At 39.9% G+C, this 22,565-nt stretch overlaps 1 protein-coding gene across 2 annotated transcripts; it reads left to right on the top strand.

Moving 5' to 3' along the window:
• The first annotated feature begins 1,037 nt into the window (after positions 1–1,037).
• LOC118650913 (serine/threonine kinase receptor associated protein) lies at positions 1,038–20,221 on the top strand. 2 transcript variants are annotated; one of them, XM_036299451.1, is made up of 10 exons: positions 1,041–1,462; positions 2,218–2,353; positions 10,324–10,405; positions 10,963–11,035; positions 11,894–11,990; positions 12,846–12,983; positions 15,951–16,087; positions 18,110–18,259; positions 18,809–18,874; positions 19,542–20,221. In XM_036299451.1, exons 1-10 carry the CDS (start codon positions 1,351–1,353, stop codon positions 19,601–19,603), a joined length of 1,053 nt encoding a protein of 350 aa, XP_036155344.1. In that variant the 5' UTR covers positions 1,041–1,350; the 3' UTR covers positions 19,604–20,221. The 2 variants fall into 2 exon arrangements, with proteins under 2 accessions (XP_036155345.1, XP_036155344.1); XM_036299452.1 differs by lacking the exon at positions 12,846–12,983 and having other exon boundaries at positions 1,038–1,462.
• The last annotated feature ends 2,344 nt before the right edge of the window (positions 20,222–22,565 follow it).

Genomic DNA, 22,565 nt, shown 5'->3' with positions numbered 1-22,565 from the left:
GCCTAGGACAGCTTTTGCATGAGCAATCAGTCACCAGTTCTGGTTGACACACAGAACATCAATTCCCGAAATGGGCTGCCTGTAGAAAGACCATACCAGAGTTTCTACTTACAATTTATAATTTAGTTTAGTACGTAATTATCTGTACATTGGGACTGCGGGCTCACATTTGACTAATCCGAATATTCCACCAAAAATCTTTGGGGACCCCTGCTCTAGAGTTCTCTGCACTCCTCAAAAGAAAAATGATTTGAAATTCACTGCATTGAAAGCCACATAACAACCTCTAAAACACCAGCAACACAGGAATGGTCCATAACAGAAGGGGTGGCTGGGGAAATTACTTTTCTTAAGGCTTTCGGTTCTCAACCTTCCTAATGCCGAGACCCTTTAATACAGTTCCTCATGTTGTGGTGACCCCCAATTTCATTGTTACAAATTGAACATAATTAAAGCATAGTGATTAATCACAAAAACAATATGTAATTATAGATGTGTTTTCCGATGGTCTTAGGCAACCCCTGTGAAAGGGTCGTTCGACCTCCAAAGGGGTCACGACCCACAGGTTGAGAACCGCTGTGTAAACAATGCCAGAGGAGCTACCTATACAGTTAATACAAATTGGAAAAAAAAAAAAAAAAAGTTCTTGGACGCTCTTTGCTGGTTTGGACCGCCACTGAGCACAGCTCTGCTTTTCCTGCCTGTGTGTTCAGACACCGACCGCAGTCCCGGTTGTGTTGCTCGGTGCGTCATCCCCAGGATCCGCAGGTACCGGGTCTGGGCGGAGCTGAACAACTTCTCGGCACGTGGCGAACTCGGCCCCGGATAAAGCGAGGACGTCTCGGGGGTGGTCGGAGACCGGCAAGGACTTCACCAAAGAGCTAGAGCGCCCCCAGGCGCCAAACCAAGACGGCGCGGGGCCAGCATCACGTGCCCCACGTGTGCGGGACTCGCGCCTGCGCGCTGCTGTCCCACTTTCTCCCCGGCTACCCAGCACACCCGCCTTCCCGCCGAGAGGTCACTTCCGGCGGACGCGGCGCGTCATCGAACGTAACTTCCGGCCGGTGGCGGTGTGGACGGTGTGGGTCGTGGCTGCGGGTTCTCCGGATCTCCCCTTCCCCTACGTTCCTCCCTCCCTCCCTCTCCCTCCCGCGGCGGCGGTCGGTCGCCGGTGGCTGACTCCCTGACCCAGCCCTAACCCTCTCCTGACCTCGGGGCTGCCGGATTGGCCTCCTTTGCCCGTTTCCCGGTGCCAGGGCGGGGGCCTTGCGGAGCCGGAGGCGCTGCGGTCGAGAGAAAAGAACCAGACGACCCTCGGCTCCCCGTCCGGCTCGTTCGGTCCGCGCCGCCATGGCGATGAGGCAGACTCCGCTCACCTGCTCCGGCCACACGCGGCCCGTGGTGGACCTGGCCTTCAGCGGCATCACGCCGTACGGCTATTTCTTAATCAGCGCGTGCAAAGGTGAGCGGGGCCCCCGATCCGGGTTTCCGGAGGGCTGGGGCCGGGCCGGCCGGGAGCGGAGCCGGCACCCCGGTGCCCGTGGGGAGGTGGGGGCCGCCCCAGAGGTGCGGGGGGTCCCGCCGCTGGAGCCTAGAGCGGCTCTTCTCCAACGAAGGCTTCTCCTTTTACTTTTATTGCCATTTCTGGAGAAGTGGGGCTGTGAATACCTTTCAGAGGTTTGGGAAATGGAGAAAACGGGCCAGACTCAGTCATACCTTATCTTACAGACTCGACCCTCCCATACCTCCTTGGATGTTCCCTTGTGCCATTAGCCCCATTTTGCAAACGGACACTGAGATTTAGCTTAGCAAGTTTATCCAGAATGAGACTCGGTTCTAGATTTTGATGCGGATCGGTATTCGCTTACCGAGTTACGAATGCTTCCCAGAGAGCTCAGTTTTTAAGGTAATGAGTTACTTAGTTACCCTGAGTATATACATTGTTGAGTGCACGAGACGCAGCTTGTTTTTGCACTATTGTTAATGATCGTATCGTTGTTTTCTATACCAGCTGCAAACCTACCTTCGCCCCGCCCTGTAGTTAACTAGAAGCCAACTTACTTCTGGGCTTTCCTTAGTGACCTCAGTGGGAGAGAATGGGTAGAGAGCAGACGCGGTTTTCCACTTTGTTGTTGAACATGATCATTTTATGTTTGAATCTAAGGATTAAAATAACCTAAACCTCTAAATCACACATCTTCTTAAATATTTTTTTAGACGGTAAACCTATGCTACGCCAGGGGGACACAGGAGACTGGATTGGAACTTTTTTGGGTCATAAGGGTGCCGTTTGGGGTGCCACATTGAATAAGGATGCCACCAAAGCAGCCACCGCAGCTGCGGATTTCACAGCGTAAGTATATCCAAAATGCCCAGTTTCGGAGGTCTCTGCGAGTTGTGTTCCGGAATAATCAAACTCCAACCTTGGTTATTCATGCAGTTCTCATTCCGCGCCATATAGACCACATGATGTTGGTTCTCACCAAAATTCCACCCTGGTCCTGTCTTTCTCTTTATGATTTTTCCTTAACACCCAGATTTCTTCATTTTTTTAAATTCTACAAGCAGGACTCCTGACTACAGAGCTTCTTGGCTTCTGTCACTGCCTTAGTTCATATCCCTGCCACTACTCTCTTTCTCTCTGTTAATCTTCCATTGCCACGTGTCTTCCTAAGCACACATTTCATCATGTCACTTCTCTACCCAGTAATCTTCCTGTCTTTCTTCTGCGATTTTAATGGTTCATGACCTTGGATATACATTAGAATAACCCGAGGAACATTTAAAATATTCAGATGCGTGTATCCAAGAAATTCTGATTTGTTCTGGAGATGGAGTGCCCAGCATCTTTTTTTTTTCTTTCCTGAAGTTGTTCTAGGTGATTCTGATGTGCGGCCTCAGAACCACTGGCCTAAAGGTTAAATTTCAGTTGCTGGCGCTTTAAAATTTGGCCTCATCCCAGTTCATCAGCATCATCTGGCACTGCACACCGTATGTGCTACAGGCTAACTATATTATTTGTTGCCAGAATATACCTTACCTATCTTGATCTGTGGCTTTTGTATATGTAGTTAGAGTGGCTTGCAATGACCCACTTTCCCCTCTGGGCATGTATCATATTTTACATAATCTTGGTATCTCTAGTTCCTAGCTATGTTTGTCACTTAGCAGATACTTAAATATTTAAATTAATGAAAGCAATGTCAAGAGCTATTATGCCTGTAATAGATTTTATTAGACTTAAGAGCCTAGAGAGTAAAAGTGGTCCTGCTTTTTTTTCTTTCTTTTTTTTTTAATTGATTTTAGAGAGAGGAAGGGAAGGAGAGAGAGAGAGAGAGAGAGATGAAAAACATCAATCGATTGATTGCCTTCCATAGGCTCCCTGATTGGGATCAAACCCGAAACCTGGGTGTGTGCCCTGACTGAGAATTGGGCCCGTGACCACCTCTTGGTGTACGAGGCGATGCTCCAGTCAACTGAGCCGCACTGGCCAGGGCTAAATCGTGGAACATAACATTGATTTTGTACCAGAGGTAGGAAATTGGGATTAAATAACTCTAGATTTCAGATATTGGTCAAGTAGATTTTTAAAATGTCATTTCTGAAACTAAGTCTTAGTCTGGTGGTGATAAGTTAATATTTAGTAAAATGGTATTTCAAACTATTTTAAATTAAACATAATTAAGTTTATAAATATAAGAAGATTTTCGACACTACGGACATTAGCATTAAAAGAGACAAGCTTTTGAATTGCAGTTTTGGAAAGATCCATTTTTGTTAACCTCAATTCTGTGTTATCTGGCCCTAACAATATTAATTACTTGAGCAAAATATTTAGTCACCTCTTGCTTGATGGTCTTCAGTATTTTGCTCTGATCTTTAAGAGACCTGTGCAAAAGCTTGTTAGGAAAGATGCCCATCTCTATAAAATCTGTGAAGATCTCAGCTTGTATATTTGGCCAAATTATAATGCCAATCCTCAGGAAAAGAAATAGAGCATTAGATAGATATTACTATTCATGTGATAATTACTCTGAAATGGAGAGAGAAAAGGGCTTGAAAAATGGCACTTGAAATATTTAAGAGAGTCATGAAAAGAGTAGTCAGGATTTTATCTTACTGCCAGAAGAACAGTTTGTTTAAGTCTCAGAGCATTAATAACCAAAATCACACATCTGAAGATATGACTGTGGATAGGTATTTTGTTATTTTTGTGCTTTCTTAACATTTCAAGTTTGTGTCTGTATTTACAAGTGGTATTAAAAGCATGAATGCTGATACAAACTTGATTCTGTACTTAAAATTCTGGCTCCATCATTTAATAACTTGGGAACTTTATTTAACCTTTTCTCAGTTCATCATCTATAAAAATGAGAATAGTAATAATGCTTACCTCATAAGTCGATTGTGAATATTAAATGAGTTTATATGTCCCTAATATTTAGAGCATTGCCTAAAATCTAATAGCTATATATAAGTGTTGCTTGTGTAAGGTAACAGTGATAGCTACCAACCCCACTAGACCAAAATCATATGTTATTTTGTAACTCACATGGGTAAATCCATGAAACCTTTTGGTTTCATGCAGACAAGTTTGAGTAGATACAAATATCAAGAAGAAATACTGTTTTTCCCCTCAGTTACAGCTTTCAGGTGCCATGATACAGTGGAAAAGATGTAAGCTGAGTTCATGTGCAGGCCGCACTTTGTGTTTCCAGTTTGATTATGGGATGCTTCTTAAACTTTGGTTTTTGTATCTGTAAAATGGGTGTAAGGCCAAAGTAGTTATGGGAGAATCACAAGGATCATTCTCTACTTGTATCCCTGAAGTCTAGTATAGTGGGTGCTCAATAAATGGTAGCTGAGTTTTACCCTCATTTGTTATGTGTCTGTCTGTGAGGTGTGGGAGTGTGTGCATTCATTGTCTATATTCTCCTCCTAGTGACTTGTCTGGGCTTTGCTATTATGGAACTTGATCCAGCTAAAGAATAGCTCCCTGAACTTACCTGATTAATCATAGTATAGACCATTTTTAGGAAGTTCTTTTCCCCTCCCCTCATTATTATGTTTCTCAGAAAGTTCATTAATGTCGTGTTTATCCAGAGGTAGATTTTGTTCTTGTTTCTTGTGGAGAAAATATATTCAGCAGGGCCAATCGTGGGTCATAGAATGTTATCTTGAGGTGATTTGGACAGTCAAGTCAGGTGATGAGTTCACTGTCCCTGAAACACTATCCTCTGTATTTGTTTTAATTCATAAAACTAATGTTAGCATTACTTGTCATGATCGTTTTAGCACCATCTCTTTCCTCCCGTCAAGAGTCATCTGGACAGAGGGCCAAAAGCAGAGAAAATTCCTGTGCTCTGTTCCATAGTTTGTTTGAGTTAGACCTGGGGTTGGGCCCAGGAATCTATACTATAAGTAACCAAAGTGTATGATTACTTTTTCTTTCTTGTAGAAGTCAATAGAAAGATTTAATTTTTCTCTGAATAAGGTTCCCAATAAATCAGGTGGTATTATCTTCTTTTTGACTACTTGGTTAACATGTTAAGATAGGCAATTTCCTTCCCCTCAAATAGTTTGTTTTGCTCGGGCTTTAAAGACCTTAAGTAGCCCCTCTTTTGAGACTTGTGGTAAGTCCATTCACAGAATATGAAAATATTGAACAGATGGTATTCATTATTATGTGCAAGAAACTAGGGATATAAAAAGTATCAGGACTTTAGGAAGATGATAAGTACTTCATGAGTTGTGCATAAAGTCAGCTGATAAAAAAAAGGATATTGGTGCTGATGCTTCATTGTCTTGATTTGTGTTCTGCAGCCAGCTAGTTAATACCGGTTTCTTGCCTGGAGATTGAAAAATATATTTAGTTTATTCCAGTTTCTTTTGAGGACTCTAAGTCCTTTTTACAACTTTTACTGTAAATAATGGAAATATTCCAAAGTTAGTGCAAGTGATAAAAACATGCTCTGTCAGACTGTCATCCTCAATTTCAGTAGTTTATAAACGGGAGGAAAAAGGTACATTGCTTCACCCCCCGCCCCTCCACCCCCCTTACTGATTTGCTCATGTCAGTTCTTTTCACAAGTGAGTGGACATGATTTAAAAAGAACCTTAAGATTTTAAGGAGGTTTTGAAGATTTTGAATATACTTAAAAATTAGTATTTGAAAGGCTGTTGCCTAGAGTTTTTTTGAGACTTGGCATCATGTGAATCACTGGATAGAAATTTCAGATATGGTTGTGTTTTCACGTCTGGCACCTCTGTCATCACAACAGACTGGAATCCTAATCATTGTGAAATCTTATCCCTGATTTCTTTGTGATTAAAAGTAAACGTGCTAAAAATAAAAGCAAAGCAGAATTAAACACATAATCAGCATAATCTGAGTTCTGTGAAGAAAAGAAAGGAATGATTCCTGGAGATGAGATAAATGGAAGGTTTCATAAAATGATAACATTTGAAATGAGCCCTGAGGATGAGGAGAACTTTGGATGGCTGAGAACAATTTCAATAAAGACATAGGAAGAAAATATATGGCTTGTTTGAGAACTGGTTTATAATCTAGTATGACTAGATACCAGTAAATAATACAAAATGAAGTTGGGAAAAGTAGGTTTGGGCCAGATTTGAATTGGAAATCAGAGAGATTAGAGCGGGTTTCCTTTGCAAACAGAAATGACTACTTGAGAGTTTAGTACTACTCATAGTTGACTTTATTTCTCTCAGAATATGTTTATTTAGCCACTCATGGCTCAATTCTGTAATAGGCAAGATTTATATTATATCACTAGAGGCCCGGTGCACAAATTCGTGCACCAGTGGGGTCCCTCGGCCTGGCCTGCAGGATCGGGCCAAAACCGGCTCTCCGACATCTCCCGAGGGGTCCTGGATTGCAAGAGGGCACAGGCCAGGATCAGGGCCAGGGAGGGATGCAAGAGGTTGGCCAGCTGCCAGCAGTAAGCTAACCTACCAGTGGGAGCGTCTGCCCCCTGGTGGTCAGTGCACATCATAGCGAGCGGTTGAGCTGCTTTAGCATATAATTAGCATAGTATGCTTTGATTAGTTGAACGGATGACCAGACACTTAGCATATTAGGCTTTTATTATATAGGATTAGTAATAATTACTGTTAGATGGTCATCCATGGTTTTTTTTAACCTTTGTACATACTGTTAATGCTTGTCTACAATACCCTGTTTTTTGTTCATAGTGTATTTCTGCTTGCTCTTTAAGACTATCGACTTCCACTGCTTAGATTTTCCAGACTTTCTGGTATAGTTAGTAGTGTGTTTTTTCTGTTTCTATACCCACATATGTTTGTATTTTAATTATATTTGCTTAATGGATCTTTTTCTCCTCAGCTATAGCTCTTCTAAGGCAAGAACTTTCTTTGGGATTTCTTTTCACCCTGTGCCCTAGCACTAAGTCTAGAATGACATCCTATCTAATAAAAGAGAAACATGGTAATTAACCATATGTCTGCTACCCTTCCCATTGGCTAATCATGGCAATATGCAAATTAACTGCCAGCCAAGATGGCGGCCGGCAGCCAGGCAGCTTGAAGCGAACATGAGGCTTCCTTGCTTCAGTGACGGAGGAATCCAACGTTCCCCGCCTGCCGCTGCCAGCCTCTGAGCTTGCAGTTTGAAACATTGTTACAAATATAGAAGCTAAACAAAACCCCAGAAACCTGCTTTCAGCCAGCCGGGATCTCAGAGCTGGAGTTGAAACAGTGTTTCGATTATAGAACCCAAACAAACCAGATACCTGCTTTCAGCAGCGGAAGCCTAAGAGCTGGAGCCAAGCCTCAGAGCTAAAGCTAGCCCAGAATAAAAAAAAAGAAAAAGAAAAAAAGGAGCGGTTGGGAGCTTCAGTCACCCGCCAGCCTGAAAACAGCCCTCAGCCCCTCACCCAGACTGGCCAGGCACCCCAGTGGGGACCCCCACCCTGAAGGGTGTGTGACCAGCTGCAAACAGCCATCATCCCCTCACCCAGGCTGGCCAGGCACCCCAGTGGGGACCCCCACCCTGATCCAGGACACCCTTCAGGGCAAACCAGCCGACCCCCACCCATGCACCAGGCCTCTATCCTATATAGTAAAAGGGTAATATGCCTCCCAGCACCGGGATCAGCGGAGCCGCAAGGCCTCCTGGCACCGGGATCAGCGTGACAGGGGGCAGCGCCCAAACCCCCTGATTGCCCTGTGGCTCTGTGTGTGACAGGGCGGGGCCACAACCTCCCTATCCACCCTGCTCTGTTTGTGACAGGGGAAAGCGCCCCAACCCCCTGATCAGCCCTGCTCTGTGCCTGATAGGGGGGAGCTCCCCAACCCCCTGATCGCCCTGCAGCTCTGTGTGTGACAGGGTGCGGCGCCCCAACCCCCTGATCGGCCCTGCTCTGTGTGTGACAGGGTGTGGCAACCCAACCTCCTGATCAGCCCTGCCCTGAGTGTGACAGGGTGCGGCGCCCCAACCCCTCCCTGATCGGCCCTGCTCTGTGGGTGATAGAGGGTGGCGCCCCAACCGCCCCCCACGGGCCCTGCTCTGTGTGTGACAGGGTAGAGCCATAACCTCCCCATCGGCTCTGCCTTGAGTGTGACAGGGTGTGGCGCCCCAACCCCCTGATCCGCCCTGCTCTGTGTGTGACGGGGCGGTGCCCCAACTCCCCTATCGGCCCTACTCTCTGAGTGATGGGGGAGCTCCTCAACCCCCTGATCGGCCCTGCTCTGTGCGTGACCGGGGGGGGGGGGGGGAGCTCCCTAACCCCCTGATCGACCCTGCTCTGTGCGTGACAGGGTACGGAGCCCCAGCCCCCCTGATGGGCCCTGCTCTGTGAGTGACGCGGTAGCGCCCCAACCCCCTGATTGGCCCTACTCTGCGTGACGGGGTAGCGCTGCAACCTCCCCATCCACCCTGCCTTGAGTGTGACGGGGCGGTGCCCCAACCCCCCAATCAGCCCTGCTCTGAGCCCAACCAGGGGCTGCACCTAGGGATTGGGCCTGCCCTCTGCCACCTGGGAGCAGGCCTAAGCCAGCAGGTTGTTATCTCCTGAGGGGTCCTAGACTGCGAAAGGGCACAGGCCGGGCTGAGGGACCCCTCCCACCCCCCACCCCCAGTGCACAAATTTTTGTGCACCGGGCCTCTAGTAAAATATAAAACTGGATATATTTATTGGGTATTTATTGAGTAAATGAAGGAAAGATATCCCTTTCTTTTTTCTCTACTGTTTATTTTCCACTTTATTCCTGAAAATAAATGTCAGTTACATTAAAATGGAAACCTTTATTGAGCATAGCTGTTCACTTTTAAAAGTTCTCTTCCCTAGCCCTAACCGGTTTGGCTCAGTGGATGGAGCATCGGCCTGCGGACCAAGGGTCCCAGGTTCGATTCTGGTCAAGGGCATGTACCTTGGTTGTAAGCACATCCCCAGTAGGAGGTGTGCAGGAGGCAGCTAACCGATGTTTCTCTCTCTCCGATGTTTCTAGCTCTCTGTCCCTCTCCCTTCCTCTCTGTAAGAAATCAGTAAAATATATTTTAAAAATGAATAAATAAATCAAAGTTCTCTTCTCCATATGCAAAGTTTAAGCATTTTTATTTGGGGGGAATCCCGTACAGCATATTTGTAAAGTATTATATAACTATTATCTCCTGACATACACAGACATAATATATCTTTATAGACACAACCACCTATGTTTTTGGTTGGGATGGGTCAGGGAAACATACAGTTGAGATTAATAATCCTGAGTGTTAGTATTACATAGAGCAAAGGCTGGTACTTTGGGAGGAAGTTAATTGGACTTGGATTGAGAATTTAAGAGTCAACTTGGAGGAAGAGGTAGGGAAAATATTTTCTATTGTGTTGACTTAAAATTTTATGTAACTTGTATCAGGGTCGTTTATTCTTCGGTACATTTTAAAAGGATTTCTTATTGTCAATTTTTGTTTTGCATATACATGAGAGTAGAGAATAGAGGAAAAATTGGAAAGTTGAAACTAAAAATTGGTTAAAATGTTTTGCAGTCTTGCTAAAATATGGCTGTAGGCTAAAATAAAAGTAAGAATGTGTTGGTTCATGGATCTCATTTACTTAAATTCATAGATATTTTTTACTGTCAGAATTAGATTGGTTATATGGCTTTTACAGAGAAATTTCTTTTCCCTTAGACTCATTTAAATATGTTATCAAATGAACTATAGCAATGGTGGAATAGTAGAAATAATGGAGATTTATAGTGTATTTATGTAACATTTCAAATATCTAAATTATTTTGCAATTAATTATTATATTTATTTTTAATTTTACTTTCCATTTTTAGCAAAGTGTGGGATGCTGTCTCAGGAGATGAATTGATGACCCTGGCTCATAAACACATTGTCAAGTCTGTGGATTTTACACAGGTATTAGAAAATGAAGTTTTTTTAAGGAGTTAAATTTCTATTTATATATTTGGTTTGTATTTGGTTTTGGGGGGGAGTATTTTGTGTATATCGGCATATATTTTATTTGATTGTAGGTTAAGCTATACAAATTAATTCTTTTTTTATGATATGAGGCTTTTAAAATTCCCTGACACTCTTTATCAATCCTGCATCAATAGCAGCAGACATCTAAAATACCCAAATAATGTTTCCCAATTACTTGCAGAAGGGAAAGGATAAATTTGAGATCATCGAAGAACTGCTACTCAGGAGGGTAGGGAGCAGGATCAGGGCAGATTGGGCAAATTTATGTGATAGGTGGTGTAACACGTTTGGACTATGAAGTTTAAAGGGCTTTGGCATTATGAAAAAGATAAATGCTCTACAGTATCTTCTCAGAAGTATTTGGCCTGTGTTGCATCTCTTTTTGACATCTGTGAGTTTGTTTGGATTTTATTTGGTGTTGAAAAAGTTTCGAAGAGATACAACCATTAAAAAGGTTAATCTAGTAACATATTACTTGTTTGTGTTTCCAGGATAGTAATTACTTGTTAACCGCGGGACAAGATAAACTCTTACGCATATATGACTTGAACAAACCTGAAGCAGGTAAGCATAATTTATATGTGTTTATGGTTTTATTTCCTTTTAATTTAAATGACTTTTCCTGAGTAATTCATGTTCATGTTCAGTACTCAGATGTGGGAAAAAATGAAAACAATCCATTATCCATTAATCACTGTTAATATCTTTAGTTTTTGGTTCATAGTCTTCCAGTCCTTTTTTCTGTACAGCTATATTTTTGAATATTGACTTACTGTGTAATGCATACTTAACTGTAAACCTACTTTTGCCCTACCCTGTATTCTTGGGAATACTGCTTTTTTTTTTTTTATTAGCCTTTTCTCTTCCAGCCTCTACATTCCTTAACCCTCCCCCCGTATTTTTTTTTTTTTCCTGTTACTACTGACTGGCTTGGATGAGGAGTCCATGATTAGTGATAGTACCAGAATATGTTTAGGTTGTCTTGTTCCTTGGTCCATATTCTTATTAAATTGTGTCACATTAGTTATTTTTTTATGCAGGGCTAGTAGCTCGCTGCAGCTTGCCTCTGATGACCGCCCCGCCCTCCTGCTGATGGGTCACTAATTTGCATATTACCCTATTATAAGTATAGATAACACTTTTGAAAGCAGAAAAATAGCCTGGAGGGTGTGTTGTATTTACTTTTGCTACAAGAATCATAGTTCTTGGATTCCTTGTCATGCAGAAAAATTTTTTGTTCCAATATAGAAAAATTAATTGGATCCTATGTCGATGGCAAGTTTGAATTGTGCTGGGCTTTATAAAGTTGCAGTCTAATTTAAAATACGTTTTTTTCTTTCCTTTTTACGTATTGAATTGTTCCAATGCTGAGTTTTAGAGATTAAATGTTAACAAATGTATTTTAAATTGTTTCACCTTAAGAACCTAAGGAAATCAGTGGTCATACCTCTGGAATTAAAAAGGCTCTATGGTGCAGTGAGGATAAACAGATTCTTTCAGCTGATGATAAAACTGTTCGGTAAGTAATTTTTCTTGAATAATTTTAAATTTGAAAAGTATTTGACCTTTCCCTGGCTGGGTAGCTCAGTAGAGTGTCGTCTTGATATGCCAAGGTTTTGGGTTTGATCCCTGGTTAGGGCACATACAAGAATCAACCAATGAATGCATAGCTAAGTGGAACAACAAATCAGTGTTGTCTCCCTCCCTCCATCCCGTTCTCTAAAATCCATAAATAAAAATTTTAAAAAAGGAGAAAAATAGTTGACCGTAGAACTTAATATTTAAAATATTTTTTATAACTATTATGTAGGAAGAATTATCTCTGAACATTAAAACTTCCACAGCATATAGGTCTCATTCTTCTGGAGCTCTCCATTTACTATTATAAACAGCAGAATTCACAAGACACTTAATTAAAACTACACATTTATAGGCAGGTTCTTTTAACCTGGGTCAGAGACAGGCTGGCTATACGGGGTCTGTGAAACCCCTGAAATTCTATACACAATTTTATGCTGACACCTGATGTAGTTTTCTGTGGAAAGTAAGAGCCATCATTAAAGTCACAAAAATGTAAGAACCATTATTTAGAGCACCACTGAAGTTAATTAGATTGGGACCTATGTATCTTAACTGCATAGTTTTGCTAAATTGTTTGGGAAATGTGTTTACATATGAAAGTTGGCTTTACCAACAGACTGCCAAATAATTTGATCTAGTATTGGAACCAAAACTTCTCTGTGTATCATCTATAATTTATGAGTTGGGATGGAGATTGTTTCACAGTTGTGATTACTGGTTAATCTTCAGATGTAATTAGGATTTAAACTTTTTTCTTAAATAAGTAAATCATATTTTCCTTTCTTTCTTGCAGCCTTTGGGATCACGCCACTATGACAGAAGTGAAATCTCTAAGTTTTAATATGTCTGTTAGCAGTATGGAATATATTCCTGAGGGAGAGATCTTGGTAATAACTTATGGACGATCTATTGCTTTTCATAGTGCAGTAAGGTATGTCCAAGAAATACCTTCATTTTCTTTTTGCTAACAAAGGACAACCTAGAGTACTTAAATATTAGAAGGTATATGTGAAAAGGTTAACTTATTAAAAGGCAAATTTTGGCCTATACTATAAACAGTGATTGCAACCCTTTTCCTCTTGTGGCACACATAATCTAATAACTAAAATTCTGTGGCACACCAAAAATATGTATTTTTACCAATCAGACAAAAAAAAAGGTATACTTTTGATTCATTTACACTGGACAGCTATTGTGTTGGCTGCTGTCTTTTTTTTCTTTTTTCTTTATTTGTTTGTTTGTTTTGTTTTTTCTTAACAATTTAAGGCAGTGGTTCTCATCCTCCAGAATGAGGCCCAGAAATCAGGATTTTAAAAAGATTCCCAGGTGATTATAATGTGCAACCAAGGTTGAGAACCACTGATCTAAGGGAAAAGAGGTCAGTCACCTTGGCTAAATAGTCAGATACTGTATGTTTTTAAACTTCTGTGGCATAGAAAGTTGAAAACTGTTGCTATATAATATGGAGGGAAATGTTTCCATACCATTAATAATGTATTTTTAAAGAATATGGTATACTTTAATCAAAGGAGTTAGTCAAATTAAAGGATAACTGGGCTGGTGTTATACTTAATGTTGTTCATTATTATATAAAACCACTATGATCTTGATTCTCCTATTTTTCACTTTAAAATTTTGGAAAAATAGTGATTCCCCCCCGCCCCCCCATTTCCAAGTATATGTAGATCTAATGATTATTTTTAACAGACTTAATTGTTGTGACTGTAAACATAGTAAATGTTCTTGTTGAAAATTTGGAAAATATAATTTTAAAAAATTTTACCCATAGATTCTAGAATGTTAATGGTAGCTGCATTTTTATATATGTATATTTGTGGGGTCCTTTTCTCCCCCCCACCTCCCACTTTGCTGGAACCCTAATGAGTGTGATTTTTATTTTTTATTTTAAAATATTCTTAGCCATTAGAAATTCTTGGAAAACCTTTTTACTAGGTATATTGCATTATAGGTTGTACTAAATTATGTGTCATTTTCCGTACTTGCAACTGCAGTGACTATTATGGTGCATCTGAGAGTTTCCTTACAATAGAATTCTATAAGTAGAGTACAAAGGGTAGGAATTTAAAGTTTTTAGTATACGTTATTTAATTGATTTCCATAAAGATTATACTACATTATACTCTGATCAGCAGTCCTAAACTTTGTCAAAAGGACCACTTGCAAAGCTAAGCTTCACTGAATGACAGAAGGAAAGAGAAGGTAGTGAAAATGGAAGAGAGCAATTAAGAATATAAAGGAGTTCAATAACACAGTGAATTGATAAAAATAGAGTGCTATTGCCCAGAGCCATTAAATTGCACAACTATGTTAATTAGTCACTTCTGGATTTGGGCTAAATGTAGGCCTGCTATAGACTATTGCCTAGTTGCATGTTGGTGGCAGAGGTTTTGCTGGCCTATTGCATATTCTAACATTTGAACCAGAAAGTTCTATGCAGTGATACCATCTACATCGTGACTAACTTTACTTTTCATGCTTTGAAGTGTCATCATGGAATAGGATGGTAGCATTTAGGAGCTGGAATGCACTAATGTTTTCTATTGGAGGCCTTTCAGGAATTTTAAGGTTGGACTGGAAAAGAGCCAATGTTGAAACTCATTTATATTCAGGGAAAGCTATTTTATGCATTGATTTTTATTATATAGCTATAGCCTCAAATTTAGTTATTTTATTGCCTGATAATAAAAACTGAGCCAATTTTAGCAGTTTTATATTTCACTAGGGGCCCAGTGCATGAATTTGTGCACCTTGAAAGGAACTGTGGGCTGCAAGGCTGCGGTAGGCACAGGGGCAGGTCTCGGCCCATCCTCTGCGCCCCTGCCCAGCCCCTCCCATTGTGCCCCCAGTCCACTGTCTGCTGGCAGCCCCACTTCTGCCACTGCTGCTCCCATGTGCTGACAGCGCCAGCCCTGCTCGCACCACTGACGGCACAGAGCAATTGGGGCCGGCACCAGTAGCGGTGAGAGTGGAGCCGGTGCCATCAGCGGCTGCGAGCTACGGTTGCTACCCCGATCGCCCCTCAGGAGCAGGGGGAGGTAGAGAGCCCTCAGGGGCAATCGGGGCTGGCAGCCGCACCTGCTGATGGTGCCGAGCAATTGGGACCAGCGCCGGGCAGCAGGTGCGAGCGCCTGGTGGGACCACAGCGTGTGGGAGCAAAGAATTTTCAGTAACCACCAGAGGCTTGCCCCGATGACAGCGACCAGCACCCTGCCTTGGTCTGGCACCCCCACTCACCTGTTCCACCATCCCACCATGGTCTACGCCCGCCATGTTCCGCACATGCCCCCTGGTGGTCAGCGCACGTCATAGCAACCGGTTCAGTTGTTCCACCGTTCAGTCTATTTGCATATTAGCCTTTTATTATATAGGATGATGGGATTGTAGGTTTATCCTGTTACTGAAGCTTTATAAATTCTCAGCAGTTAAGAATACGTAATATATACATAACCCATTAATGTAATTACCTACTGTAAAAAACTTTTTCTGTTACAAAGATAATGTATGTTTGTCATGGGAAAATAAAAAAATACAGAATTAATTTTTTTCAAAGCAAAAAATTCCAGTACATTAGACATACTGTTTTAATTAGCCAGCACACATTTCCAGGAATGCATAAAATGTGGATATTCCTCTACTGAAATGTCTTTGTATTCTGGGATGAACTCCACTTGGGCATAGTAGCCTTCTGAACTTTTTGCTAATATTATTTAGAGGTTTTTTTGTTTGTTTTTAACATCACTGTATTTGACTAAATGAATATTTACTTGTTCCTTGGGTTTCAGAATTTAGGGCCAGTTAAATGTAACTAATTATTTCCTTGTATGATTTATGCAATACTCAAAATTTATAAGTCTTTATTATTTCAATTTCCCCCCAGTTTGGAGCTAATTAAATCCTTTGAAACTCCTGCAACCATCAATTCTGCATCTCTTCATCCTGAAAAAGAATTTCTTGTTGCAGGTGGTGAAGACTTTAAACTTTATAAGTATGATTATAATAGTGGCGAAGAATTAGGTGAGTTGTCCTCTTTTTATTCCCATAAAAAGATGTAGTTACCTTTATCAAATTTTAGGTTTCATTGATGAAAAACACAGCAAATTTTTTCAGCTAACTAAAGCTGGTGGCTTCCAAGTGAAAAAGTAAAGGATTGTTAATTCATTGTGGGTACAAGTGCTTGTAGAACTATAAACAAAGTATGCTGAACTCTACCTTTTCCTTTTAAGTTCACCATTCTCTGACATTGTATACAATAGTGCAGTATATTTATTGAAAGGGGGCAATCTTATGTCAAAGTTATATTAAACAGATGCAAGGAGAGTTCTTCCTGAGGTATAGTGTATGTATGTGGCTCCCTCTACCTAGCTCTGCCTCTCTTTACCAACATAGGAATCCCTAAGGCTCTATAGTGAATAGTGGGGGCGGGGGGAGGGGGAGACAACTATAGCTCATTATTGGGAAATCTTAGGAATCTGAATTGGAAGGAGGGGTACTTTGGTATTTATTTATTTTTGGAGTCTTTACTTTGCTTCCATTTTCATAATACTCCTTAATAAAGAAAAGGGAAAGACATGTAGGATTAGTTTGAAGTTAATGCTCATCCTAACTTGACATTTATCTGACGGACTAGGTATTTTATAGTATGGTTCTCAAAATCTACTTTAGCCATCCCAAATAGTTTTAGTTTTTATACTTTTTTTTTTTTTTGTCTGTAAGTTGCCACTTTGTTTCTAGCTATCCTGCTTTACCACCCAGTGAACTAAGCTTGGTTGTATGATACACAGAGAACAAAAGACAATTTTACGTTTTGTTTCTTTGGGAAAGCTGATAAATTTGGGTTGGATAAGTGGAACCTTGGCAGATGGACCATATAGAATCTAGTTTAATTACTTAGGGTTCACCCTATATTACTTGAATATAAGTGACTTTTAAGTAAGAGTTTCTTTTTTATTTTTATTATCAATTTTCAAAGTTTTAGAATGTTTTGGCCACATGTATTATTCTCTTTCAAAAAAGAAAAATTATTTGCCTGATATTTGAGATCATCTATATTATAAAAGGCCAGTGGCCGTAACTCCGTAATGACCAAATGACCGGTCACCAGGAAGTGCATTGATGGGTCTCGCGGGGTGACTGGTCTGGGGTCCTGCGCAGTTTCGCGCACTGGGCCTCTAGTAGTGAATAATAAGCAGATCTTGGGCCCAGCCATTCTCATTCCAAACCTCTTATTCTTTTCATTCTCAAGATAAAATTTTTACTCTTGATAAATCCTCTCATGATATTCTCTGATAGGACAGAGATGGGGGAAGATGGTGCTTGAAAGTCCTTGAGCTAAGTGGATATGGAGACAGTCGGAACATTGGTCTAGCAAAGAGCTTTGAAAACTAATAAGGTGATGAGGCATTGGAAAGTAAATGAGAAAAGTTCATAAGTAAGGATATGACTTAAACAGATCACCACCACTACTAATATGTACATTTTCTCATTAAATTTTATACATTAAAATATGTAAGGATCAGTATTGATCCGGTATTTCAGTGTTCTGTGGCAGAAGGACTAGTGGACTCTACATAGTCTGGTAGGAAATTAAGACAAAGTGTGAGTGTATCAAAGAGCTCCATCTAGTGGCTCTCTGTAGTCATAATTAAGAATTGGTTCTCTGGTAAAGAGGCAGTGAGTTTAGGATATGGGATTGAATTGATAGACTTTAGATTTACTTTCTGTAAAATTTAGGGAGGTTTTCATTTACTCCCTTTCTTCATCTCTATTGGGACACAAAGCCTCATTTTTATTTTTATTTTAGAGGGAGAGACCATCTGCAACTAGAATGTGTGCTAGAATTGGAAAGGGATAATCTTACGGATAAATGGTAGACATGATATACCATTTGGTAATGAGAATCATTTTTAATTAAGTATAGTTCCTTGTATTTCTTCTTAGGAATTTCATATCTTCCCAGTAATTTAGACAGTATTTTCTTAAGTATCAATACCTAACCTATATTTATTAAATTATCTAATAGCCCTTCTCCTCTTTCAGAATCCTACAAGGGACACTTTGGTCCTATTCACTGCGTGAGATTTAGTCCTGATGGAGAACTCTATGCCAGTGGTTCTGAAGATGGAACTTTGAGACTATGGCAAACTGTAGTAGGAAAAACATATGGCCTTTGGAAATGTGTGCTTCCTGGTAAGAACTTGTATTCAGTGCTGTCACATTAAACTTTATGATTTTGTGTCATTTTTAATCATTTTATTACAATGTTTCTGTGTTTTATAGATTTTAAAGTATATAACATGGTTTAAGGAAAGAGAAGCCTATGATTATAAATTGGCTACTGTGCTCTCTTGTTTGTTTAAATTTTTTTGTTGTATAATCTATTCTATTTCTGAATTTGTACACTGGGTAATTTGGTGAATGGAATCGACCTAATTCAAAATTTGTTAGAGAACAATATAAGAAGTTTGTAAGTAAATATATTTAATCTCTGAGTGGCATTACTCCCTGTTCCTCACTAATAAAGTAGACATGTTTTTTAATCAAAATACTTAGTTTTTGGTCCCAACATAATTTTTGAGGGAAGACATACTATTATAATTACTAAGGAATTTGTTGTTCCTATTATGTTTTGTATCTCATTGTTTGGAATAGCCTTGGCTTACTCTTCCTGCATATTAGATACTTTCTATTACTGGTAATATTGTAATTCACATCATCATCATTGCTTTTCTTTTATAGAAGAAGATAGTGGTGAGCTGGCAAAGCCAAAGATCAGTTTTCCAGAGACAACGGAAGAGGAGCTAGGTAAATACTAATGAATTAACTTGAAGTGTTTATGTGAGTTTGACTTAGGGACAAAAGGAAATTTATGAAATATGAACATACTGAAATATGTATCTAGTATACACATTTATAAAACAAATATTTAAATACATACTAGTACATCCCTCGTAGGCACAGGGATGTACTATGGAGACACTAATGTGGTTACTTTTATTGAACTTAAAAGTTGAACTCAGGAGGCAGATGCTAAGATAAATAAGTAAATTGTTACAGTTGTAATTGTATTTAACATTGATTAAGTGCTTATTAAATACTAAGTGTTCTTTACCAAATCTAGAATTGCAAATTGTATATGCCCTTATTGTATCATATTCTGTGGAGTTCAAATAAATAAAGGAGTTAGATCTTTCAGAGATATGACACACTCATTGACAATTTAGCTGATGAGAGGGGCCCCTTAGAGGTAAAGTTATGGAATAAAAGAGTTAAGGGGTAAAACACATGAATTCTTCCTCATCGCTTTATCAATGGCATGAGTTTAGTCATTAATGGCATATGCACTTTCTTTTGCTTCCCTTCACCAGAACACTAAAAGAAACTTTGTAACTCCTTCATTGCACAGAAATGTAGATTTGCTTCTTTTCTTTATAAAGTTAACTAATGTGATTGTTTTGTTTTGTAATTGTAGAAGAAATTGCTTCAGAGAATTCAGATTCCATCTATAGTTCAACTCCTGAAGTGAAGGCCTGAGTATCATGCATATGCCTCAAACAGTATACAACTACAGACTAAGACAAGCAGAGAACAGCATCAGCCTTCCAGAGTTGGTGTCTACGTCAGACAAACATGGAGCAGTAAATTATGAGGAATATGAATTAGCTCCAGTGTGGAACTAACAAACTTGGTGTCACCTGTAAGTGAACATGCAAGAGTATCGGGTGAAGGCAGGTGACGTTATGCTCTTGTAATTCGATGGCCTGTTGTCTTTTCAATGAATATGTACAAGCCAACGTCCGATTTCTCTTATTACAGTTAGGTTTATTGTAGCTGTTTATGTTATTACGGAGAAGAAATATATATTGGCCTATTTTTCTGACTTTTCCCTTAAAGCAGAAAGCCTTCTCTTTTTTTGTCTTTCATTGTAAAGAAGAGGGGGAATTCATGATAAAGTAACTGGCTTGATTTCTCATTCATTGTACACTGCTTCTGAACATCTAATTGTTTTTAGTTGTCTAAATAAAATGCCTCTAAAACAAATCAATGTTTGTTTCTTGGGGAAAATTGATAGATTTGAGTTTTGTAAAAGGAAATTACCTACATCACAACTGTATCAAAATAATCTTATTAAAGAATCTGTAGTAAACATTGTTTCCCTGTTTTGAGATTCAATTACTTTACTGAATTTTTGAAATTTGCTCATGTTGCGCTTACCACCTTCTTGGAAACGCTTGACCTGCCTTAAAAACAAACTAATTTTCAGAATAATAACTTATTTAAAGGATTCATGGTCATTATGAGAAAAACAATTAAGAATTAGCAGAAATATAGCAAAAAAACACTCAAAATTCCACCATCCTGAAAATCTATTGAAATTCAGTGAACATTAATACACAATAGTGCATCCTTGTGTGCATATAGACCTAGATAGAAAAGGTTTTATAAAAATGGAATAATTGTAGACCTGCAATGTTTATTTTACTTTATTCTTTAGATTCAGATGGCATTCAAAAAGCCTTGTTACCAACCTTCCAAAAAAATGGATGAATGGAATTTAGATTTGTGTTTATTTTTTTAAACAGGGAGGGGATATTAATCTCGTGCTTTGGAAATACTTTCGAACAATGAATAACATTTCTGCCAAATTACTTTTTCTCTCCAACCAAAGAATGTAAGTTATTGACTGGTGGTGACGGGAAGAAAGCACTGTGGGTTATGACCATCTTAGAAGGCCAAGAGAGGTTTGCCATAGGGAAAGCCAATGTACATGGCTGGTCCTCTGCTTTATAGAAGCGGTATTATCAGTGTCACAGGTTGCCAGACTCGAGTCATAGATACTTACTGTATGCTACGGAAGTTGAGATCTGTATGCACTAGGTTAGACTCATGAAGTACCTTGGTATTTATGATCCAAGGGAATGTCTTCTACTTAGATTTTTTAAAACTCTAAAGACCCTATACAGGTACATGCTGACACCACCACTGGGTGGCATATAGCTTGAAATCTTAAGTTTTATTTTGTAAGTTGAGTTCCAGGCCATGAAGCGCTGTCCTGCTAGGCCTTATTCTTCTGTGACTAGAATGTTCACGTTGGTCAGATATCTGATGTAGGGGATCAGCTGTCAAGTTCGTGCGCTTTTATCACAGTTTAAGGTACCGGTTTCCCCATTAAGTCATTTTATGTTTCATTTTGCCAAGTAATAGAGTTGCTTATAATTAATACCTACTTTTGTTTTAACAACAGAGGGTATGTTTGTAGGAACTTTACTAGTTTAACTCATAAGGTTAGCCTTGGTTTTCTTTATAGCCTTGTGTATACTGAGTAAGTTAAGGAGGTTGGAAATCTGAAAATAGTTTTACTGGGCTAAAATTGAGGTGCTGGCAGGGTTGCATTCCTCTGGACTCTAGGGGAGAATCTGTTTTCTTCCCTTTTCCAGCTTCTAGAGGCCACCAACATTCCTGGGCTGATGGTCCTTCCCTCTGTCTTCAAAGCCAGCAGCATAGCATCTTCAAATCTGATCTTCCGCTACCCTTTTTCACTTAAAAGTGTTTTTTATTACATTGGACCCACCTGGGGAATACCTGAGTTCAAGATACTAATTTAATCACATCTGCAAAGTCCGTCTTGCCATGTAAGTTAACATTCACAGATTAGGACGTGGATATCTTTGGGGGGCCATTAGTCTGCATACCACACTTAGTAATGGGTCCTACAGTAGAATTTATTTTAGCAAAAAGTTCAAGTGTGTATAATTGTACAGTGGGGCCTTGACTTACGAGTTTAATTCGTTCTGTGACGGAGCTCGTTAACTCAAATTACTCTGTCAACTCAAAGCAAAAAGTTGGCCGAGAGATGGCTCCTATCTCAGAAAAACTCATTAGTCGGGACACTCGTTAAGTCAAGACCCCACTGTACTTATAAAAGTCTCCAATGTCCTTCATGTTTCTAATCCAGCTATTACTTTTCTGTCCTCATCTTACTAAAACCTCCAGCAGCATTCAGTTATCTATTTACTTGTTTTTGAAATATTTTCTTTGACTTCTATGAAACCATACTCATGGTTCCTTATCCCTTTCCGACTGCTCTGGTTGCTGTTTCCTTTTCTGCTTGATCTTAGGTCTGGGCTGTGCCTTCTAGCTCTGCTTTCTCCAAAGGAAGATAAAAAGCATGCATTATTATGGCATTTTGTATCTTTGGTTATCTTCCAAATTTGTATACCCCGCCTACCTTCCTGGCACCAGAGTTTAATGGCACATTTAAATGTTCCGCCTTAACCTTTCATAAGCATCCTAGACTTCCCTATTTAAAACATTTTCATTTTTCAACCAAACCTGTTTCCTTCTCAACTTGTTACCCATGCCAGTAACTGATGCTCATTAGTTCAAACTAAAAAGACAAAAAAGTGCTCAACTTCATTCTCTGTAATCCCCACCTAGTCCACATGGAAGTCCTATGGCTCTTCCGAATCTGTACCTTGCCTCATCTTTGTTGCCA

The sequence above is a fragment of the Myotis myotis genome, unplaced genomic scaffold (assembly GCF_014108235.1).
Source record: "Myotis myotis isolate mMyoMyo1 unplaced genomic scaffold, mMyoMyo1.p scaffold_m19_p_3, whole genome shotgun sequence".
Lineage (NCBI taxonomy): Eukaryota > Metazoa > Chordata > Mammalia > Chiroptera > Vespertilionidae > Myotis > Myotis myotis.
This window is presented reverse-complemented; position numbering and strand designations above follow the sequence as displayed.

Bases quoted from the DNA above. Each gene is read 5' to 3' on its own strand.
- LOC118650913 (XM_036299451.1), top strand. From the start codon at position 1,351: ATGGCGATGAGGCAGACTCCGCTCACCTGCTCCGGCCACACGCGGCCC. The intron at 11,991-12,845 runs GTAAGTAATTTT...TCTTTCTTGCAG, and splicing joins GCTGATGATAAAACTGTTCG to CCTTTGGGATCACGCCACTA. The intron at 18,875-19,541 runs GTAAATACTAAT...TTGTAATTGTAG, and splicing joins GACAACGGAAGAGGAGCTAG to AAGAAATTGCTTCAGAGAAT.